This window comes from Diospyros lotus, chromosome 10 (assembly GCF_014633365.1).
Source record: "Diospyros lotus cultivar Yz01 chromosome 10, ASM1463336v1, whole genome shotgun sequence".
Lineage (NCBI taxonomy): Eukaryota > Viridiplantae > Streptophyta > Magnoliopsida > Ericales > Ebenaceae > Diospyros > Diospyros lotus.
Window position 1 is genome coordinate 4,063,238 of NC_068347.1, and position 25,629 is coordinate 4,088,866.

Consider the following 25,629-nt stretch of genomic DNA (forward strand, 5'->3'; position numbering starts at 1 on the left):
ACCTTCACGCGCCAAAGTCTGTCACTACACGCGTCATTACCAGCCGGAGTGTAGACTGGCACGCGCCGGTCAGGGCGAAGCTACTCGGACTGATGATCACGGATCTGGGGTTGGTTTACCCAGAATCATTCACTGCACAAAGCAATATGAGTTAACCGATTCGGGTTTCAAGTAAACCCTAGAACCACTTACCGTGAAAAAATCGATCGAAGAAACCAGAGGGCTTTTTCGATTAGGGTTTGATTTTGCACAACCCAGGAGCCACACAAGGCTCTGATACCATTTGTTGCGGAAGATAATGTAATTCAAAACAGAAAGGAGGTTAGAGCAATATATAATCAAACCAAATAGATATCGAACAAATCAGCCAAGAACATGATAGAACAAAGAGAAACTCCCTGTAAATAACTTGTCAAGGCTCAGATCTGGGTCAGTCCAGATTATACCACCCAGGTAACACCAAAATAGGGACACCAAGCCTCACGGAAGCTCACAAGGGACAAGCCACACAAGACCCCCAAATCGGAACCCTAAACCCTCTCGGCCAGTACACCAATCTTCTCCCAAAACCACACAGGTAACGTTCATCACAAGATCCACCAAGGAACAAGAACGATCACAGAGATATGAGACGAAGAACAGTATCCGAGAGCTTACCCCAAACGGATCTGTCGAGCCAAGTAAATAGAGGCTACTCACCGACCGACCATCGGCTTCCCAAAGGAAAGGAAGATCACTCCAAGAAGATGAGATCTGACCGAAGAAGGAAAGAACCAGCTTACGGATCTCAGACATCGAAGGAAAGGATCGGGAGAGCAAAGAGAAGAAGAGAGAGAGAGAGAGAGGCCGCCGAATGAGGACAAAGAAGGCAGAAAAGATGCCTTTTATATGGTGGTACTAGGGCACGGTTGCAAAGGGCCATTTGGCTTGGGCTTGGGCTCGGCTTGGGCTTCCTTAGGCCTTGAGCAAATGGGCTCAGCCCATTTCTCCTCCAAAAGGCCTAATTAAGGGCTTATGGCCCGACTTTTAATGGGCTGCCAATGGGTGGTATTTTGGACGGTACTTCAATCCCGGGCCGAAGCCTATGAAGATAAACCCGAATATTTCGTCATAGCCTTGGGCCTCTTTGGGAAACAAAAAACAACAGAAGCTAAAAGCATTAGTATCAAGTTGATTAAAGGAGCTTTCCAGAATTAGCAATGTGTTGAAGTCAAAACCTGTTGAGTTAGTTTGATGCGGATATGAGAAGTTTCCCATGGTGGTTGATGGAGTGAAGTCAATACCAGTAAACTTGGTTTGAGAACAAGTAAGTGGTAATTGACTTTGAAAGTTTTAATTAAAGGAACTTGATGGCGGTGAAGGAGATGTAAAATTATGGAATGTTATTGGAAGGATTTGATGTTTGAAGAGAGCTAGAGAAATGAGAACGGGGCAAAGAGGAACTAGAACTGGTGTTTTGATGATGATCGACTTGTTGGAGTTTCTTAACATTAGTGTTCCAAAAGTTCTTTATCTCATTATTTGTTCTACCAGGAACCTGGATGCCAAAATAGAAAAATTGATCAAATAAAGAGACTAAAGAAATTAAGATGAACATTTAATAGACCAAATAGGAAAGATAAGGCAAATATGAAAGCTCTATAAAATAGATAGATAATAGTGTATTTATATAGAAAGCGAGAGAGATGGGGGCGCTTGAAAACATTTAGGCTAAAAGGTCAATTTGCCCCTTGGATTATATGCCATTACCTAATATAATTTATATTTGGTTTGTTTTTATTACTTAACCATGAAGTTAGAAGGGAAATAAAATAATTTGGTAAAATTTAGTGCTAAATAATCCAAATATTTATCTAAAGTAAACAATTGGTCTAATAACTAATACTTTGATAAAAAAAAATGTCAATTTCATGCTTGTGAGTCAACAATTAGATTGATTAATAATGATTTATAGTTTATTGATATCAGGTACTAAATTGGGACAATTATGAAAATTCAAGTGTTTAATTGACTAAAAAAAAAGATAGGTACTAAACTGGGTATTAACATTAAGTACTTGGGTAAATTGGTCTTTTGGTCAAACATTTAACTCCAATCTAGACCAAAGCTTCTACAAGTTAAAAGAAGAAGTAGACAACACAACTTAACCCATATATTTAACCAAGTAAATGAAGAGAGAGAGAGAGAGAAAGTAATATGAACATATGTACATATACATACCAAATTAAGGAAAAGCTTCAAAAGGTTTAATTCCTACCCAGATTGGAATTTCTATGGGTTAAAAGAGGTAAGAAAAAAATAAATTTATCAAAATATTTAACCCAGAAAATCAAGGCAAGAACAAAAGATAAAGAGGAAGAGGAAGATGAAAATAAAAATTACAAAGCACATACATGCTTATGATAGGAAAGCGAATTATCTATGAATAGGAAAAGAAAAATTACCTTAGTGGCTATGTGAGCCCATTTGTTACCATACTTATTGTGGAGTTCAAGGATTAGCTTCATTTCTTCAACAGAAAAAGCACCCTTCCTTAGATTAGGCTTCAAATGGTTTAGCCATCTCAGCCTACAACTCTTTCCACATCTCTTTAGACTAGTTTTCCTATGCACTTGATTCCAATTCCCTTCGCCATTCTTTTTCACATACTCAACCAAGATCTCATCTTCAGATGGTGACCATTGCCCTTTCTTCAACTCTTCGTCCACATGACTGCTACCACCGTCATAACAAGCGTTACTTCTGCCTTCTCGGTCGCTTGATGTTTCTTTTTCCTCAACGTTAGACATGATTTTTCTTTTATCTTCCTCTATTTGCCTAATGTTGCTATTTATTCATTGACTTAACAGCATTTACTCCACTTTTTTGTCTCTTTCTAAACTCTATGTATATTTACCATATGATATTACGTATTGGTCACTCGCTCTTTTAAGGGAAAGTAATTTTTTAAATAAAAGGAAAGAGAAGGGGTAAGATGAAGAAATGACATGGCTACTTGCACTTTTTTGGTTGCATGTGAATAAATGGATGAAGCGTCATGTGACGCAAGGAAAGGGAGTAAAAAATAAACTAGAAAAGATGAATGTGGTAGTGAAACTAGAAATTTATATAACAAAAATAATGGGGTCTAACTTCAATTTCACAAACTAAATAAATTTTTTTTTACAAATTAATATTTTGAAAATATGAGTTGCAAAACAATTATACTTAAGGTTGATGAATTATCAAAGTATTTGACTTATAAACAAAAATAAATTGAAGTACTTAAGGTTTAAATAAAGATATAATTGAGAATTTAAGTGAATAATCAAGTATTATGTGTAAATAATCAAGTATCAATGTGTTGGTAACAAATACTCAAGTATTGAAATAAAATACTCAAATATTTTACTGTACATCAAAATATGTTAAAGTACAGTCTAACAATACTCATGTATAATGATTTAACACTCAAGTATGGTACTATAGCACAGAATGCTGGTTGAATGCAATTCAAAAATACTCAAGTACAAGAATACAATACTTGAGTATTACTGCACTGAAGCACATAATGTATGCAAGTTTCAGTTTCAAAAATACTCGACTACCAAAGGGTAATACTAAACTATTTGAGACAATCCATCAAAAATACTCGAGTACTAAATTTCAATATTACTCGACTACCTAAAGCTATATATTAAAATCTAAAAAATTCACTACTAAATACTCAACTACTAGGTCCACAATACTCGAGTATTGAAAATCCTCAATCAGAAAAATTCAAGAATCAAGTTGTTGGAAAGAAACTATTTGAATCGGAAATCCTTTCAAATCTTCATCTAACATCTCTTTGATGTTGCAGGTTGATAATTTAAATTTTTAAATTATTTTCTCTGATTAAAGGAAAAGATTGAGTCATTTTCAAACATGGGAGACATGCTGATGTCACTTGTTACTGACTGTTGCTTTCCAATGGCTCGATTCTCGAGCTTCAAGTGTGAGATCCCCCGTCTGAAGATCCTGAAAACCCGTGAGCCCCAGACGAAAGTCTCAGAAAAAGGAGGTTAGAAATACTAAAAGGAATCCCTGATAGAACAACATGTAAGGGAGTAATGTACTAGCACAACACAAGCATGGTATATACATACATACAAACAGCAAGGTAGTGGGGTGGCAACATCTGCACACCCTCCAACAAAGCCTGGGCATAAGAATCATGACATGTAAGCACAACTAGTAATCTCTTGTACGCCAAAACCACAAAACAAAACAACCCCATGATCGTCGGCTGGGACAACCCTATACAAACAGCTACCCAAGCACTCAGACGTTGCTACCCTCACCTTCAGCCCTCGCTTCACCTATTTCTATCCTTCCTCTTGGTTGGAAAGCAACCATTGGAAATAGGAAAAGAAGTCCAAATACTCTTGAAGGAAAATGAAGAAGGCAAATAACAAGCCAAGATGTCCAAATACTTTTGATCTTTAACTTCATCCTTATTCTAAAAACCCTATCTGCAACATTTTATTTATTTTTCATTCTTAAGTTTCAAATTTAATAGTCTTATTGAAAGCTTATTGTAAAACACCTTGACTGTTATCTTTTTGGAGAGATTCCTTTGTATTTTTATTCTCATTATCATTTATTCATTCATTATGAGTAGAAAAGATCATTGGGTTAAGTGACCTATGAGGTTATTACTTAGCCTTGAAAAGCAACCGTGTAAGGTTTGTGTTGAGCCCTTAAAAACACAAGATGTATAGAGGATAGTGCTTGTCTATTTCAAATAAACACTCTAGTTAGTGAATTTGGAAGATACTTGGCGAGGAATCAAGGTAGTGGACGTAGGCTATTTGTTGAACCATTATAAATTTGGTGCAATCTCTCTTGAACTTTCATCTCTTTACATTCATTACTTTTAGCAAAATTTTAGTTGGTAAAAAATTGTACAACTTAATTCACCCTCCTTAAGCTTTCATTTGGGCTAATATTTTCATAAAAATGAGAAAAAAAAAACAAATTTTCTTTGTCTTCACTTATGCTTTGTCGCCCTTGGGTGGTTCCATGTAAGCTTAGCTAGGGAAATAGTGCTTAGCCATGTACCAAGTAATGAAATCTCATGGTTATAACTAAGGGGGTTATTTCCTTGTCCCCTTGTAGTTGTCGCCTCTTCCACATGGGGAGGTAATGGTCACAAGGCCATTACACCCACGTGGAGAAGGAACAAGAGTCTCTTATATAACCAGACTATGAGGAAGTATAACCGTATAAATAGGTGCACTAGTTTTGTGACTTTCTTCTTCAATTGCATTTAATAATGAGATATTTTTCGTAAACAAAAGATGACGATTGGTGATGGTATCATGGCCTTTTTGTTTTTTATCAACCTCCTTTTAGTTAATACAACATTAATATACCGATAAAATAAGAAAAACACTATATTAAATTGCATTTAACAAAAGCATCAAATAACTATATTTGGGCAATAGAGAGAGGTTTCTCAAGAAACTGCTCCCACCACACAAGTTTTTTTAGGTATTCTAAAACCTATTTTAACCTAAAAGTAGAAAAGCCCTCTTTTTGAACATAACTAACCCTAACACATAGAAGAGATCAAAGAATTTAGGATCACTTGAATGATATGGCCATAATAGGATAGACAAGTTCCAAGTATACCGAATTTTCCAATTGATTAGAAAAGATAAATTGCTTTGTTCCACATCAAATAGGTGAAACCCTTTAGTAATTAAGTCATAAGAGACATAGAAGATTGCACACTTTGAGAGAGAGGTTAAAAAGATTAAGCCACTTTTCATTCCTCTTATTTGTAGAGTCCTCATGAAGAAGAAGAATTGTGTTCTATCAACTAGATTGATTTTTGTTGGGAGTGCATTAGATACCATCCACTAAGTTGAGACGTGAAAATATTAATAACAATTTTCATCTTTAAACATCCTAATGTTATCATGTTTTCGCTATGTCTTGAAAGATACACAAATAACAACTTCACAAAAATGTTTGACGAAAGCACATTCGTTAAGGAAAGAAAACACATTTTCAATTCTTATCAAATAATAAAAAAGGAACAAAGAAAAAGCATATAATATTTTCTTAATATGTAAAATATATATTTCTCTATTGAGATCATGAACTATCAATAATATTACATATATTATTATTTATATCATTATTCTTTCACATTTCCTCGCTCACAAGCTACATAGTTTCGATACAAAGGTAGGGTTGTAAATAAGCCATGCCGCTTGTGAGTGAAGTTGCGTTCATCTTAGTAAAATTTTGTTCATATTCATCTCTTGTTATAAACGAGTAGAGCTTGAGCATGGAAAAGCTTGGTTCAATTTGACTCGCGAACAAAGCTCACGAGCAACTCTAGGTTTAATCTCGAATCTCCTCATTTCTTCTCCATTTATCGATTTGTGAAGCATATTCTAACCCTAGGTCGGATCTTAGTCACCTTCACCATTTGTCTCCTCGCTATCGACACCTCAGTCGCCTCCACCATCTGTCCCCTCGCCATCGACACTTTAGTCATTGTCGCCTTTGCCTTCTATCTCCCTCATTGATGATGCCTCTTTCTCACCATTCTCACTATCGACGCCATTTGTCTCCTCTATCGTCGATGCCTTCTTCATGGCATTGTCACCTCTTTCGTTGCCTTTGTCACTACCTCCACCATCCTTCTGTGTCCCTAGTCTATTTTCTTTGTCACCACAGTCACCAGAAGCTCATTTATTATGGTAAATAAGTTGGTTTAAGCTCGAGCTTGTTTAACATAATAAACAAGCTGTTGGCGAGCCAAACTCGGGCTCAATAAATCTTTAACGAACTCGAGTTCGAACAAAATTTTAATCTCAATTTTTTATTGATGAACCAAGGTTGAACAGGGTAAAACTTGACTCGACTTGGGTAGATTAGAACCTTATATAAACGTATAGTGTATATTTTATATGTTTTGTTAAAATTTTTCTTCTAGTAATTTTTGTGAAAAAAATATTATTAAAAATTTTTATTTTATAAAAATTATATTTTTATATTTTTAAAATTTTAAATGTTTGCCCATATGAAAGTATTTTCTTAGATTTTGATGTTTATAATGATTGGCAAAAGATAAAATGTCAATACTTTTTTTTTTTTTTCCTGTGGAGGCGCGTGAGATAGGGAAGGTAAGATGGGGAAGGTTGGAGGTTAGGAGAAGGGAAGGAAGAAGTGATATTTGTTTTTTTGTTTATAACTGAAATGGGCCCACAGTTTGACTTTTACATGTATGGTTAATGGGTTGACATTAAAAACTTTTCAACCACCCACAGATGGTTGACTTTGGAATTCGAGCCATGTGGATCCCATTTTGTCGAGAATTTTCTTTAGTTTTTTTCTTACCATTTTTGTCTAAAATTAAAATTAAATAAAAAAATATTAATAGTACTATGGGAAAATTAAAGTTAGACACCTAAGACTTATAAAAAATTACGTCTTTTCAATAATTCTTAGTCCATTAAAATCTTTTCTATTAAATATCATACTAATTCCTTTATGGGTAATGTTAACTATTGTTCTAAATGTAATGGTTGAATTTCAATGAATGCATTTTATTTTAAGATAAAATGTATTATTTATAATTTCAAAATAATTTAATTAATTAATGATATGTGATTTATACACAATTAATTCAGACAAGTGTACTATAGTCAAATATGTATATAGTGATAAAACGAATGTCGATTCTATAAGAACTAGATCATAATACCAAAATAATTTTAATTTAATTTAACTTGATCTAATTAATTAATCGGATGGATAAAAAAATGAAAAATTGAATTTTTTATGAGAAAAATTAATTAATAAATGCACTAGGTGTAATACCCTATGTTTTTATGAGGTTGCCACGTAATTTAAATAAGTTCAAAATATCAAAAAATTAGTTTGATATGAAATAAGTCACCAAATCAACGGCAGGAAGCACCTCGAAACTTAGATGTTTAAAGAAAATGGTATGACATTGATGAACGTCTCAAGACAAGATTTATGAAGTTGAAAGAAATCAAAACAAAGACAGTTTTTGGTACAACTTTGATACGGCCTAAAAATCGAATGATCCTAAAGGAATTCCGGAAAGCCAGCGGAACCCTGAGTGTAACACCCCGCTTTCTCGGGCGCATTACAACTTGGGACAATTCTAAGGTAATAAATTTTTTTCTTCAAAGTTAAAGTTAAATCATATCATTCCTCATATCTATTCCAAATTTTTCATACATTTTCTCGAAAGAGAATCATTATACACATCAAATTGTGGAAGCTAAAATCGAAACCTGATATGGTACATTCACTTTAATCATAACATAAAAATCTATACCATAATTTAATATCATATCTATAACAGCCTTAATACATAAATACATGGAGACTCGATTCTCGAGATAACATCTAAACACCCTAAGTGTAATCAAATGATACCTCAAATACGTAGCCATTTCCTAACTCCTGAAACATCTCCTAATAGATAAATTACTGGAACTACCTGTTGAATCCATTGGACACGTCATCCTGTGTCGTCATATCTTAACCTACTCCTTGCCTAAATTGCAAGTTTCGACTGGAACGTTGAATGTTCCAGGGGCAAAGCCCAAGTTAGAGGATGAATCATCTAAGTAAGGGAACAATAAACATATTTTGTACATGAATGCAAAATGAAAAATGTCCTTTCTATATCATTTCGGTTTGAGTTGACCGCGCCCAACTATTGCTCTCCATTTTTACAGCCTCCTTATTAGGCCGAGATGTATGGGTGCACCCTTGGCAGAGCAGGGGTGCTAGTCTGTGATCGCAAACCCTTATGCGATTCATGATCAATAATAACATCGTGTACATATGCACATTTCATCATATCAAGTAAATGAAATCTATATGACATATTCCCATCAAGACATGACAACGTGATAAAATCATTTACTTAAAATTAGGTTTTTGGATTGAACAACTTACAAACCAAGCATTTTTCATAAAACTAAATCCAGTTGGAAAATACCACTTACCTTCTCAAGTGTATCGGGCTACCTCGATATTCGTGTCGTGTATCATCTCAATTTGCATGCCAACCTCAAAATTCACACAAGTCACTTCAACTTAAGCCTCAAAGCACTCTAATCATCATATTTGATTAAATAAGCATTAAAACCTATTTTCCATAATTTCTTGCATTTTCTTTATTTTCTCTCTATTTCTTCCTATTTTTCCTCAATAAATCCAAACTAAATATTTCTCAAATATTTCACTATGAAAATTCGTAAAGTAATATTCTTGAATTTCTTGAATTTTATAGAAAAATTTACTCACCTTGATTTAGCCCCTCAAGCTTTCTCGGTATGTGTGTTATACCCTCAAAATGAGCTCCTGAATAATTTTTCTCGCCAAAATCTCTAGAATATTAATTGTAACGGCCCGCCTCCCGGAGCCCCTACCGCAGATAGAGGATCCGTGAGAAGGTCATTACTAAAATGATACCGAACAGTGACGCATCTACAACACACACACAACCCTAGTCTCGGGAGAGCTCTGCACTTGCTACCATGACTCGACGGCCTAAACCCAAACCCCGCTAAACATACCTGCTCCCTTGGATAGCTCTCTTACCTAGAATGATGTAAAGCAAACATGAGTCGCGAGACTCAGCAAGCTCATGAAAGAAAGGCTATAGGTTTAAGTTAGGACTCTTTCCATGACACCCCATGCAATTCATGCCAATCCAACCACACCATATCATGATCCATACATGCCTTACTTCTACATGCATAACATAAAGTTAACTGCACATAAGGAACTAGGGGCCCACATAAGTCACACATTGGCACCTAGGTCCTGCATACAAACCTGTTGCAGCCTAACATAGGCTACCATATTATTATCCATAAAGACTCGCCTTTTTCCTGACATTAGTTGGCTTTTCTTGATATTCGTTACAAGCTCTTCCTAATACCCATCATACCCTCATGTGTTCTTCCTATCATCCATCACATTATCATATACTTCCGCGATCTTGGTCTTCCCTCGGGCCAACCCCGAGCTAATTTCTAAGGCCTTACCGTTGTCTTACCGTGGCCATGCCGCCTTGGGTCTCACTCCCAAAGTCTTACCGTGGACCACGCCGCCACCCATACTCATTACTTAAAATCGCACATTCTCACCATGCAGTGCAACAAATAGAAATGCAATGGCTTCTGTAGCATAAACGTGATGACAAGGCATAAACCAAGCATCAGGCCCTGCTACGCCCACATAGGAATACACACATGCGGCATGCTCTAAATGCATATGCTCACCTAGGATACCCAAGTTGGCTCTTAGACTAACCAGATCATGCAAATGCTCACGTATCGCATCACACACAAAGCATGTTCCCACGTGAATGCAATCATGTCCCTATGTAGCACGCACATCATGTTATGCACAAGTCAAGGCGGGAATCTAGAGTACTAGCTCTTTTGACCCGTCTAATGCTTATCGTAGCAACCGATAACTGGCGCCCATACATCCAGCCATCAACTGCCATGACCCACGATCGACAGTCAGTGGCTCTGTACCCCATACCCTTAGACACACTTGCTAACAGTATCAAACTTATACACTTCCAACTTAACATTTATTAAGCTATTCCCATGACATCTCATGCACTCGTAACATACCCATTAATATACCATGCTTGTTCTCATTCCTACTAATTTTCATAAAACCATCTCAACATGCAAAATAAACTCTTAACATGTTTCCATAATCTAAACCATATCATTTTCTAAGAACCTAGCCCCAATGGGTTCGGCATCATTCCCAAGGAAAGCGGAGCGATATGAAACTCCATTACGGTCGAAATGAAAGACACCCATATATCATTGTTTAGTTCATTCCATTAATAGTAGACCCATTAATAAAATAAAAGTCATAAAGTGATTACCACGCGGATTATTATTATTAATGCGTGAAACCGAGTCACGGTGAGTGAGGGTTTAAAATATGAAAAATAACGAAGACTCTCGCAGGAAATGAAAAACATGAGGAGGGGGTTAGGAACTTGCTTGAAATCGACTAATTCCTGCTCTTTTGTGCTCCCGTTGCGAAGTAAAGCATTTTTTAGTAATTAATAAATCATAACTTTAATTAAATAAATCTACCGTGTAATATAAATAATTTAGCCGTCTAAAATCCCACGTAGGCGCACCACAAATAAAATCCAAATAAGTCTCATATTTAATTTAAATTAAATCACGCTAATAACATCCTCATTTTATAATTAATACACGACACCAAGACGAATTAAGGGAAGGTGAGGGATTCTTAAAATGAAAACAGATCGCAAAGGTCTACGCTTTAAAATAGTATAACTCCCAAAATTAACAAAATAAAACCCAAAATGAAATTCTAACCGCACATAATGTTTAATACATATTTCTTTACTTACCTGACTAATTAAAACTCACTTAAACTGCATTTGATCTTGACCTTTCTCCCAATTTTTCTTCATTTCTTCACCTCTGCGCGCCATCTTCTTCTTCCTTTCTTCCTCCCTGTTTCTGCCCCATTTTGACCCAATTTCTTCTTGCAATTTGCAGCTTAAAAATCAAGGGAAAAGGGACTACCAGTGGCAGCCTAGCTGGTGCCATCGCATTGCCCAAACGACGTCGTTTTGGGCAAGATTTTGGCTGAAAAATAGCCAAAATTTCCCTTCAACGCGCGCAAGCCCCAGGTCTCGAACCCGCATCCCCCACCTGCTCCCTCACACGCACGACCACTGGGCTAGCCGCTTCCTTCATCTACTATACGCGGCCCATTAATTTTAGAGAAACCTTCTGCCTCTTTTCCAAAATTATACCAACACCCCCAGCACTTCCAATACACACACACACACCCCAAATTCCAATTTCCGTTTATTTCACTTACACCCTAAGACTTCCAAATTAATTTACTAAATTAATTTATTTTATTATTTCATTAATTTCATAAATATCCCCAAATAATTTAATTAATTACCCTTAATTTCATATTTCCTCAAAATATCATAGATAAGTATTTTTTCAAAAATCTCCAAATATTCTAAAATATCCTCAAACACCCAAATTAATTGTTTTTACTTGTCTCCAAATTTTTGGGATGCTACATTAATAAATATCCATTTCCTTTTTTCTAGGATTTTCTAGCATTCTTTGAAATTTTTCTCTATTTTTTTCCCTAAATTTCCTTTTTCCCTTAATTTTATCTTTATCTTTTTTTCTTTTTCTTTCTTCTCATATTCCTCCTTCTGCTTCCCTACTTCTTCCTGCAACTCATGCATGCTTCTTCTCCTTCTCTTTTTTTTGTTTTGTTTTTTCTTCCTTCTTTTCTTTTCTTTTCTTCCTTTTTCTTTTCTTTTTTTTCTTTTTCTTCTTTTCTTCTTTTCTTCTTTTCCTTCCTTCTTCTTCTTCTTCCATCGTCTTCCTCCCCTGCCTTCCTCTCCAATGTGAACCAGCTCCAGCTGTTTCACATTGTTGCTGCTACAGCCGTCGACCACCACAGCCTCTCCGGCTACTGCCCATGCCTCGTCGGCCTCCGTCGCAGCTATTGCTGTGCTTGTCCGCTAGCGGCTGGTTGCTGCCCGTGGCCATGGCCGCCTAGCTAGCTGCCATGGCCGCGCTGGTTGCTTTCTTCGGCCACCATTCATTCTTTTGATCTCTTTCTCTCTTGCATTCTCTCGGATTGCCCATCCCAACTCTGTTTCTTTCTCGCTTGCATCTCTCGGCCAAGCTCTCTCTTCAACTCTCTGATCCTCCACTTCTTATTTTCTTGCTATTTATAAGCCAACTCACTACCTAACCAGCTTCGCCCATCACCTATTACGTGTGAACTCCTCTAAATCTTTCAGGGAATGGCTAGGAAGTATGGAGTTGCAGAGGTATGGCTGCTGGAGTTTGCAGAGGATGGACGACCATCGCACACGCACACACAGCACGCAACCTATCTATATATTAATTACATATTACATAATAAAATTACATATTTAAACTAAAGAAAATTACACATAAACCCCAATTTCCTTCTTAATTTCACTTGAGTAATTTCTTTATTACAACTATGCCCTTAAACATCACATTAATTTGCATTTTGATACCGAAAATCCACAATTAATAACTTAAAGCTTACTCGATAATGACGATTCTGTCCCAGTATCCTCACTGGGCTATCGTTTCATCCCGAAACTATTGAAGGGTTGCTCATTACGAAAAATTGGAGCCCATCAGGCTTCCGTTATTTTTTTGGAGGTCCCTTACGACAATTCAATTTTACATCCTAAATGGCACCTACATTTTAGTTGAACCAAAAACTACCTCAATTCTAATTTCTTTTATTACCATAAATCTTATCTTAGAAAGCTCATCGAGACCATATCATTTTCCTTAGACAATTTCACTCCGAGACACTCCCTGCAGTTGATTCGGTATTGATAACTGCTATCAAGAAATTTTTTGGCATTATAAACTTGCTTAAATTATGTGGCAACCTCAGGAAAATATGAGTTCTTACACTGAGGAGGCTCCAATTTTTAATAAGGATCAACTTTGAAGTGGTTTTAAGACGAAACGATAGTCCTGTGTGGACACTAGAGCAAAATGTACTTATCGAGTAACTTTGAGTTATTAATTTTGAATTTTAAATATCTCAATTATTATAAAGTTAATGATAAGGGGTGTAGTAGAAAATCTTAGAGGATTTGGAATGATTGGAGAAGATTTGAAATGATTATAAAAGATTATGAAAGATTTAAGAAAATCATAAAATGATTAGAATATCTCAGAAGATTTGAGAAAATCTTAAATGATTGGAATATCTTGAAAGATTTGGAAAAATTTTGAAATGATTAAGAAATATTATAATATAATATAACATATTTGGTGGTCAAGTTTCAAGGCCTCTAAATAGGAGGCACCATTTGGAGAAGTTGCAAAGGAATGGAGAAAGGAGAAAGATTAAATACATAGGATAGCCAGGGTACGTTGAGACTCAGATTTGAGAACCGTTAAAAGTAAGGTTAGGCGATAATCAAGGTGTTCTGGGTTTTATTCAAGGTGAATAGTTCTACCAAAAAACTAGTTTTGTTGCATGTGAGATGTAACGGCTCATTTTTCGGGCGCGTTATAGCTTGGGACAACTCTAGGGTAATAAATTTTTTTTTCTTATAAACTAATACTAAACCACATCATTCCTCATACCCATTCCAAAATTTTCATTAATTTATCTACAAAGAGAATCATCATATACATCAAATGCGGAAGTTAGAATCGAACCTAACATCTTAACATTAATCATAAATCAGTTCTTATATTAAGGGGACATAAATTTCTCAACATGACTTAATACATAACATAAGTTCTCAACTAACAATAACCCTAAATAGGGTTATACATCATCATTCCTCAATACGTTCAGAATTCAAAGTAGCAAAACTTAAATACATGAGCTACATAACATACATTCAATTTATCATACACTTTCCTAAGTGTAATTTCATGCCTCAATCATCCTCGTATTTGCTACAATCTCCATATGGAACGTTTGAATACTCCAGGGGCAAAGTGCAAGTTAGATGATGAATCATCTAAGTAAGGGAAACATTTAATGCACATGTATGAATGCAATGCACATAACATCATAACTTTTATGTTTGCGTCGACTACACCTTAAGATTACTCGCCATTTTTATACTCTCTCTGCCAGACCGAGGTGTATGGGTGCACCCTTGGCAAAGTAACAGAGTCAGTTCCTAATCCCAAACCCATGCAACATACAACCATGAATCTCATTATGCTGATATGCATATTTCATCATCAGAAAATGTAAATGCACTCTACATGATGCATAGCATACCTAGACATGACAACATGACAATAAAACGTTTACATGAAACTGAATTTTTTTTTGGGTTGAACCACTTACAAACCAAGCATTTTCATAAAACTAAATCCAGTTGGGAAGTACTACTTACATTCTCAAATTTATCCGGATACCTTTATATTGGCCCCTTATCTCAAAATATGTGTATCATCTCGATTTGCGTGCCAACCTCAAAATTTGCACAAGTCACTTCAACTTAAGCCTTAAGGAATCCTAATCACCATATTTATTTAAATAAATATTAAAACCTATTTTTCCATAATTTCTTGCATTTTCTTTATTTTCCTTTCTATTTCTTTATATTTTTCCTCAATAAATCTAAACTAAATATATTCTCAAATATTTCACTATAACAATTCATAAAATAACATGTTTGAACAATTTCCTGACTTCGAAAAACTCCTTTAGCTTTGACATTTTATGGAATTTTTCTCCATATGTTTCTATTTTTTTTTCCTTTCTTTTCCTTTTTTTCTTTTTCTTCTTTTCTTCTTCTTCCTTCCTTCCATGCTCCCTATTACGCACGAACACCTACAACGTGCGACCTATGCACTACCTCCTCGAGGCCACCTCCACCCGCTCACCAGCCGTCACCAGAGCGCTGCCACTTGCCACCACGGTGATTCGCAGCTCGCCACCGGTCGCCCCAATGGCCTCCACCGTCACGGCTAGCATCCCCGTGCATCTAGCTTGCAGCGAGCTCGCGACCATGGTCGCCCCTACTTGCACCTCTAGCCATCAGAAAATGGCCACATCGGCCAGCCCTTGGCTACCCCTGACCATTGTGCACCAGCCAATTGCTGTTGCCGCTAGTCCTACTTCACCTATTTGTTGCTGCTACGGGCTGCCATGGTCGAGTTTGACCATCCTTCATTGCCCAACTCTCTTTCCCTCCCTCTCTCTCTACTCTCATTCGGCCACTCTCTCCTTCAAACCTGTCAGCTATTTGCTTCTTCATACATACATAGCATAGATATGTATATATATATATATATATTTTATATCACATAATGAATAATTCTCCTCAAATCATGTAGCCAATCTCTTATCCCAATGCCTCAATTGGTGGCAATTTGTCTCTCAATGATACATATTTGTCCCCCGTGTCCCATGCGAAAAGCTATTTTTATATAACACTATATATATATACACTAATTACGCATCTACTCTTACTAATTCTCCTTAATTGCACTTAGGGATTTTGATAATTGCACTATAAATTTGGATAATAGCTCTTGGACCCTCCAAGACCTTAAGATAATTACCCTCAAGTCCCACAATATCTTGATTTATCAAAATTAATATTCGGCGATTACTCGATAAAGGTCAATTTCGTCCCTGCGCTCTCACCGGACCCTTGTTTCATCCTGAAATCACCATAGGGTTGATAGTTATGAAAAACCGAACACCCCTCAAGGTTCCATTGACTTCTCGAAAGTCTCCTACGATAATTCAATTTTTCACCCTGAATCATGGCTGTAATTTAGCTGTATTGAAAACTAACTTAATTCCAATTTTTTTTATTGCCATAAATCCTATCTCGGAACACTCATTGAGACCATATCATTTTCCTTAGACAATTACACTCCGAAGCATTCCCTGCAGTCAATTCCGTACTGATAACTGTAAGAAATTATACTTAAGTCCCAACTCTTTTGATAATTTCACCTATGACCAGCATTAAAATTACTTTTGAGCACTTTTGAAAAATATGGGATATTACATGAGAGTTCCTACTTCAAACTTGAGTGGTTTCTCGAAACTTGATTTTGTTTCATCCAAATGGTTTTGGCATGTGAATGGTTGATTTCATGTGGATGGTTCATCCAAAATGTTTATTTACATGTGCATTAAAATGTTATCTTATATAATGCATCATTTCATGTTGTGGTTATGGCATTGGCATGTGTATGGGACATGGGTAGTGTTTAAGGGATGCTTTTGAGTGGGAACGTAATCTCTGACGTGATTTTGGTGAGCTGGGTTCCTACATTGATGTTGACCTTCCCATGTCGGGAGTGGTAACCATTGTTCCCAAGGTGTTGGAGAGATGCGTTGATGTTGCCCCTCTTAAGCTAGGGTTGTGTTGTGCCAATGTGTCATGTGATTATGTTGCCCTCAGACAAACAAGTCCTCTAGTACCAAGCTAGGTATCACAACCTTTTGTTTAAACAAGCAAGCCCTCTAATAATAAGTTAGAAAAAGAAAAAATAATAAAATGAAATGATCTAAGAGTAGACACTCTTAGTTACAAGATCTCTCAATATAAATACAAAGTTTGAACAAGATAATACAAATGATAATCAAAGTCTTTAGAGAGAAAAATGAAGCACAAATGAAACCATTAAGCTCTTGAAAGAATGAACACTTGAAAGCTTGAAATCAATCCTCTTGGTTGATTTGAATCACCCATTTGTCTTGTATTTATAGTGCCTTGAGAGTCCATTCACGAATCTTATCGTTAGTAATGGAAAAGCCACTTTGGGTAAGTGGAAAAACTAGTCATTGGGTGTTTCTACAACACAAACGGTCAACAGATGCAAGATATCAGTAGACAGATGAGTAAAAATTCAAAAAGCAATCGACAAATTAAAAAAATGGTCGACAAATTCAAAACTTGCATTATGCTGATCAACAAATGGTTTTGGTCGGTCGATAGATGGGATATAGTCGATCAATAGATTATAAATATTAGATTTAGCATGTATATATTACAACATATTTACATTTCTTTAGTTTAAGTAAATGTCCATATTTTTTTTAATTTAGTAAAATATAAATTAAAAAAAATGTGGACATTTACTTTAATAGATAAATGTAAATAAGAAAGTACTCTTCATTTGAATTTAATAAAAATATCTAAAAAATCAAAATTCATAATAATAAAAAAATAAAATTTTGGTTTTAGTACAAATTCAGAATTTTACAATTTTACCACTCCCAAAATACATACCTTTTATTTCTTGAAAAATTCATTAAAAATTATTTTAACAACAATGAATATTAGCTATCAAAATACCAGGAGATAGTTTTTCAAGATAAAAATATTTTCTTATATATCTCCTTATAATGTGCTAATCTTTCAGAATTAGAGAAATAGCATTTGTTGGTTCATTTTGATACACAAAATACTATAATACTTATAATATGTTTTCCACTATAAGTCATATAAAAATTCCATTAGGGGAATGGAGCAATTGGACTAAACAACATGGTCTTTTGCCTTTGAAATATTTTACTTCATTTATCTAATAAATCAAAACTAATTTAAAAAATTATTTAGGAGATTCCTTTAAATCTTAATATTTGTTTGCCCAAATCTCCATCTATAGAAAGTTATAGATCATTTGGTTTTCATTTTCACAAAGATATTTGAAATTGATTGTTATTTCCAAAACATATACTTGACTTAAGATATAAATTATTTGTTTTTCATCATCAAAACCAATACAAGAGTAAAATATCAGAGTCGATTGATCTTTAGATTTAGTCAACTCAGCAGAGGCTAGTTTTCTCATATTTTTGTGTCATCCCTTGGCCCAGTCAACTCAACAATCTACTCAGTCGACTAAGCATTTCTTTAGTCAACTAAGCTTTAGTCGATTAAGCCTTCCATTAATCAACTAAGCCCTTTATTTACATTTTGTGCTCTTTTGACCATAACTTTTTGTTTTAATATCAGAATTAAGATATTTTGTTTGACTAAACCTAACTTTATAAGCTTCGTTTTGAGATAGGATTTGAATCATTTGGATTCAAATTGAGCCTATAGTTCCCTTTTTAATCCGAGCCTAAAATCTAAAAATTTTCAGCTTCTTAAATGTTTATAATCTCTTCCCCAAACATCTTATAGAGTTAAAATGAGTATAAAAATGCTTCTTGATGATATGTGGGGGCCTTACAGGGGATAAATTTATCATGTGTAATAAGAAATGAAAGCCATGAAACTTTTATGATGAATATATGTAATCAATTTTTTTGATATTGAGAAATGGTGTGAAAATGAAACCCAATGAAGGATGTTAAATATCGTGGATGAAAATACCATGGGCTTATGAATGAAAATGATATTGAAGTGTTTAAATTTACATGATGATTGTGATGTGAACATTTTTATAATGGAGCATGCATGTTATATTTATGTGAGACCTCATGAGAATTGCATGGCATTATTTTTGCACTCCTATTATTATTTTGGTGCATCGATTATGTTCCGTGGGATGAGAAAGAAGATGATATCCTATAGAGTGCTTGACACTGGTGAGGTAGTCATATAGCCCAGTAGGCAATGCTCAACCCAAGTGAATGGCTTATTGATGTTTCTATATATATGTATACACATATGCATGCATGTGAATGGAAGGCTATGTGAGTCAATATGATTCATGTGAATTGAGGCTTTGAGAGCCGATGTGATGTATGGAAATCTATATGTTTATGGGAACTGGAATGTTGCATAAAATGCATAATGATGATGGTATGGGATGGTATTAATGATGGGAAATTAATAATAAAATTTTTATTGTATTTTGGGGAGTCAGGTATACTCCATTTGGTCTATCCATGCCTTAATTCTACGATCTCACTTGTTGATTATATATACTTGCTGAGTCTTGTGGCTTACCTTACTTACTTTTGTCATTCCAAATAAGGGAAAAGAAATTGTAGAGGATGAGTCTAGTGGAGCTAGAGCCTAGATTTAGAGGTGTACAAAGATGTTCACAACTAAAAGGTCCAGGAAGTATTTTGTTTGAGGGTTTGTAGAGTGAAATTTATCGTGCAATTTGCAATAGTACCCTTTTATTTTGGATGGTATAGCCATTTGGCCTAAGAGATCATGTAAGTCAAGTTATGAATGAAATGTATTATTTTTGTCTCCTATTATTCAGTGAGCAAGGAAAAAAATGTTTGAGTATTTTATTTAAGTGTTGTTCTATATTATTTTTGTGACAAGCTCCTTTCAAATTTTTCTATGCTAGGGGGATAATTTGAGAGTGAGCCGCTACAGGAATGGTCAAGATAAGTTTCGGAAGGTTTTCAAAATTTTTATCAAACTGTTTGTTAAATTTTTTAAGATGCATTAGATGACACATATATGCATGCATGTGAATGGAAAACTATGTGAGCCGATATGATTCATGTGAATGGAGGCTTTGAGAGCCAATGTGATGCATCGAAATCTATATGTTTATGGGAAATGGAATGTTGCATAAAATGCATTATGATGATGATATGTGATAGTATTAATGATGGGAAATTAATAATAAAATTGTTATTGTATTTTGGGGAGTCGAGTATACTTCATTTGGTCTATCCATACCTTAATTCTACAATCTCACTTGTTGATTATATATACTTATTGAGTCTTGTAGCTCATCTTGCTTACTCTTGCCATTCTAGGTAAGAGAAATGAAATTGCAGAGGGCGAGTCTAGTGGGGCTAGAGCCCAGATTTAAAGGTGTACAGAGACGTTCCCAACTAAAAGGTTCAGGAAGTATTTTGTTTGAGGGCTTGTAGAATGAAAAATTTATTATGCAATTTGCAATAGTGCCATTTTATTTTGGATGGTATGGCCATTTGGCATAAGGGATTATGTAAGTCAAGTTATGAATGAAATGTATTATTTTTTGCTCATGTTATTTAGTGAGCGGGAAAAAAAGTTGAGTGTTTTATTTAAGTGTTGTTCTATATCATTTTTGTGACAATTTCTTTTTGGATTTTTACTAACGGGATAATCCGGGAGTGAGCCGCTAAAGGAATAATCAAGATAAGGTTTGTAAGTATTTCAAGATTTTTATCAAACTGTTTGTTAAATTTTTTAAAATGCACTAGAAGACACATGTGTGTCATTTTTTTTCTTATCTGTAAGGATTAAGATAAATTTATCTAAAGGAGGAAAGATATATTTATTTAAAAAAATTCAGATAAGAAGTCGCATAACTTCTTCTTCAAGAGTTATAAGAAAAATTTAACAAATATAATAAAAAATACTTTTGTTTGAAATACTTTTCATATCTCATTTTTTTCGATCTATATCTTAATTAACAAACACTACATAAAATACTTAATTTTATGTCTCAACTACTAAGCAGATATGCCCTCTACCATATCCCCTAATAAGATTTTTTTTCCTGTTCTTCTTGCAACGAAATTATCAGTGTATTGTTTAGCATGTGAGTTAAATACAAGAAATTCGTTTATAAATTAAACAAGTATGTAGCTATAAAGTAATAAACAAACTTTTATTTAATTGAACAACCGACCTAACATTCCCACATGTGCCATGTCATTGTTTAACAACTATAAATACATTCGATAACATTTAAAAGATATAACTGCCAATTGTTTTATTTTCTTTAATTTAGATAAAAACTAAATAATTGATTACACACATAAACTAACCATTAAAAGAATACAACCATGAGTTAGGTTGCACCAAAAAAATAAAAATAAAAATGGAAAAACAACATTTTCCAAAGAGGGGATTTTGTTGGGTTCTAAAATTAAAGGAACATATTGTTAAATTATAATTTTATTCATGAGATCGAGTAATATAACAAAAATCTTCCAATATACTTGTAATATGAAATTAAGTCATTACAATATTATTTGACAAGAGTTGGTAAATAATGACAAATATAGAAAATAGTCCCAAATCTCACCATTTCCAAACAAGGCTTAAATTCTAATTTTTTTTTCAAATGTAAATAAATAATGACAGGAGTTTGTTCTATTTTATAAATGAGAAGGTGAGTGGCATATAAATCTTAAAAACCTTATTTAACTAAGGTAATATTTGTTAAAATGAATAAGATAAACTTGTATAAAAATAATATTGAAATGTTTTTCGAATTAAGATATGGAATAAACAAGATAAAGTTAAAAAATATTTCAAGATTTTTATTAGATTGTTTGTTAAATTTTTTGAAATACATTAAGAGTCATATGCCTCCTTTTTTTTATTTGTAAAGTTCAAGATAAATTTATTTGAACAATCCTAGACATAAGAAGTCACATGACTTCTTATCAGTGAATTACTAGATAAATTTAACAAATACAATGAAAACACTTTTGTTTAGAATATTTTTCATTTTCCATTTTTTTTCTACTCATATTTTTGTTAATAAACACTACCTAAGTAAGGTAGAGTATTAGAAATTGTTCTCTTTGTATTTTAATTTTCAATTTTGAATTCATTTTCAGTTTTATATTTTGAGTGTCTATTTTGAGATTGTAAGAAATGCATTCTTTTTGTCTGTAACGTTTTTCGCATTTTGAAAAAATTGAGCGTGTTTATAATAAAAACAGTTAAAATGACTTTTTGTTATTTTAATTTTTCTTTACAATTTTTTTTTCTTATTTGTGAAAATGCATTTTTAAAAGTATAAAAGTAAACATATTTTTACTGTTTTGGAAAACTAAAAACTGAAAATGGCCTGAAAACAGCAAAAAAAAAAAGAAGCATGACTTTAAAATCCTTGGCATTTTATACGAGTTCTAAATTAGGTGTACACTACCACTAGGTCTTTGTTCAAGTTTAAAATTGTTATACATATGAAGATCGCCTTAAACATCATTTCAATGTTCCATTTAGATAGAGGGATTTCATTAAACAGCTTTCTTAAAACAAACACAGCCCAAAAGCCTTTGAGGTCTTATTTTGGTTGTGAAAGTAAAATGATGCTAATGGACACGGAAAACACAAAAAAGGAAGAACATGCATGTTATATATACTAATAATCCCTTTTGGCCTTCAGGGCTTGGCATCTGTCGAGGATGCAGGGCTCTTTGCCTGAGAGGAGTCAGTCGAAGTGTTGCTCGGATGTTCAGAGCTCTGGCCAGAGGATGTCTCTGTGAAGAAAACTATGTTTTCCTGGTTGTCAACGAAGACTTGGAGGGATCGTGGAACCGGAGGTGGGTTCACATCCAGAATCCCTTCCAGGATCTGCACTACCTGACCCATTGTCGGTCTATGGTTCTCATCGTCTTGGACGCACCAACAAGCAACTCTACAGATTCGCCTTAGCTCTCCCGCATCTGCATTCTTGTCCAGTCTGGGGTCTAGTAGGTCAAGGACATCGCCTCCTTCTATGACAACATTTGCAGCCCAGGTTGGGAAGAATTTTTGCTTCCCTTCTTCGGTGTGCTCAGAATTTCTTCTTCCCGATACAACCTCAAAAAGCATCATACCGTAGTTGAAAACATCAGCTTTGGAAGTTATGGCTACTCCAGATATCCACTCTGGTGCAAGATAGCCTCTTGTTCCCCTTATGGTTGTCAAAACCCTGCTGAATTCTCGCCCCATAAGCTTTGCAAGTCCAAAATCAGAAACTTTTGGACAGAATTCAGCATCTAAAAGGATGTTTTCAGGCTTTATGTCACAGTGTATGATACAGTCCCTGCATTTCTCATGGAGATAAGCCAACCCTCGAGCTGTCCCCAGTGCTATTTGGTACCTTGTTTTCCAGTCCAAAACCTTCTCATCCTTTTCATGGAAAAGATGGGAATTCAAGGAGCCATTCTGAATATAATCATACACCACCAACTTCCTGTTGCCTTCAGAGCAGAACCCACGAAGCCAAACAAGATTGACATGTTGGATAGTTCCAATTGTGCTGACTTCTGTTCGGAATTGCTTCTCTCCTTGGATGATGCTCTCAAGCTTCTTCACAGCTACAACAGTTGAATCAGGTAATGTCCCTTTAAAAACAGAGCCAAAGCCTCCTGCCCCCAGTTTCTCAGAGAAATTCTTGGTTGCATGCTGCAAATCTCTGTATCCGAATGCAATTAATGAACCCTCTACAGCTTTTGTCGATCCAACTGACCTCCTTTGCCGCCGCCAGAAAACCGCAAAAACAACACCCAGGAGGGCTATCACTACAATGGAACCAGCAACAACTCCAATAATAGTACCCTTGTTATTTTTAGAACTCGAAAACTCAGAGGCAGCGAGTTTAATATAAAGAGTTTTTCCATTTCCTGAGAGTAGTTCGACGTTCACAAGCTCGCCAATCCAAATCGAACAAGCATTACTGTCATAAGCATAAGCTGTGCACGAACAGTTACCCAAGCATGAAGTTTCGCATTCTGCCTCACTGCCAACAGCCACAGTTTGTGGATTTTCAGGCGAGTTCATGTTGGGATACTTCCAAAACCTATCTCTTTCTTTATTAACAGCACCAGAAGTCTCGCACTGTAATTGGGAATTCCTCACACACCCACCAGAATGATCATTCAAATTCCAGTCACTGTCCGACCTAGGTCTGAAACCTTTCAAACAACTACAAGCTTGTTTTGTCGTCCCATCGCAGGTGCCAAATGCCCCACAGAAATCATAAACTTCACATTGTCGTAGCGGCTAAGACCAAACCAAATTCCACACCTTGCTGTTCTCCACCCATGTGACTTGCTTTATTTGCCCGGATGTATCCATGATAAATCTAGAAATTATTGAAGGATCATCGACAGAATATGTGAAATAACTCTCATTTTTGTTGTCGATAAAGCTAAAATTATAATTATAACCAATATAGTTCTTTATTTCTGGGATTTTGCTGAAAACCTGCCCGTTCCATGGACCACTTTTCCAGTAGACTTCAGTCCCATTCCGCATTATAATATACTCACTTTTATTTGCATCTAGACTAAGAGAGAATATCCCTGGAGCAGGATCTTCAGAATTCTTCCATGAAGTAAGGCGTTGATGGGTTTTAGTAACCCAATTATATGAGATCTTGGCACCAGGGAACCAAGTATCGGCTGGGTGATCAAAACTTTGCCAAATTGGTTCTGTGGAATTGGATTTGGACCCTTCTCTCAGAACCAAATTACCATCATCCCCAAGAACTGCTACAACAGAATTCGAAGTTGTAGAGCTCTGATTGGTGGACCAAACTTGGAGTTTCCGCTCGTTGAGAAGCACCAAGTTGCCATCTATGATTTTGAGTTGTGAGGAACGGTGATCTGAGACGGCTGATTCTCTATTAGCTACCCAAGGTACAATTTTATTGGACACTTTCTTGTACCACATGCATATGTAATACTTGGAAGCGTTACTCGGTGCGTAGAAACCCAATTCGAAATTCCCACCTGCAGAGACAATTGTCTGATCCCCGGACAGAGATTGGTTTGCAGAGATGGTGTCAGCTCCAAAAGAGAGACGCGTGTTGAGGGAGAAGGCCAGGAAGAAAACTAGCAGCATGGAACCCATTTCTGCCAAGAAAGATTCGTGCAGGAGCTGTGATAATAGAACTAGATATGATTGAATTACAGGGGAGAGAGAGAGAGAGAGTGAGCGGGCTTTGATATTTTGAATAAGTTGGGACTCAAATGCAACTGGTGTCATGGAAAGGAAGGAGTTGCGGTCGTTCTATCTTATAAGAAGTCCATTAGGCTTCGCGAATTGACCATTAGGCCATTTTTCAAACTTTTCTTTGTTTGGGAGCTGCAACGTTCAGTCAATTTTTAATGAAAAATATTATTAATATATCATTGTATATATTTTGAACTACATAATAATGTATCAATGTCTAAAATATCCTCATTCAAGGCGTTGAAGAACAGTGAAGGACAATAAGGCGAAAGATATGTATATTATTTATGTATTTTATGTAAGCTAAAATGTACATAAATGATGTAGAGACAAGGGTCAGAACATGCGGAGGGGATACTGAACCATTTACAACTACAATAGGACTGCATTAAGGTTCTGCACTAAGT

At 35.3% G+C, this 25,629-nt stretch overlaps 2 protein-coding genes and 1 pseudogene across 2 annotated transcripts in view; all 3 read right to left on the bottom strand.

The window, feature by feature from the left end:
• Positions 1-480: 480 nt before the first annotated feature.
• LOC127811847 (transcription factor MYB24-like) lies at positions 481-2,789 on the bottom strand. The gene is made up of 2 exons (XM_052352034.1): positions 2,445-2,789; positions 481-753 (listed from the first exon to the last, which is right to left on the bottom strand). Exons 1-2 carry the CDS (start codon positions 2,787-2,789, stop codon positions 481-483), a joined length of 618 nt encoding a protein of 205 aa, XP_052207994.1.
• Positions 2,790-17,028: 14,239 nt separating this feature from the next.
• LOC127812256 (uncharacterized) overlaps positions 17,029-25,629 on the bottom strand; it is a 41,394-nt gene continuing 32,793 nt past the window's right edge. The window contains exon 5 of the mRNA XM_052352643.1: positions 17,029-17,425. Within this exon, the coding sequence (XP_052208603.1) occupies positions 17,413-17,425 (13 nt within the window). The 3' untranslated portion in view covers positions 17,029-17,412. The remainder of the gene's footprint in view (positions 17,426-25,629) is intronic.
• On the bottom strand, positions 22,537-25,118 carry LOC127812254 (G-type lectin S-receptor-like serine/threonine-protein kinase At2g19130; annotated as a pseudogene).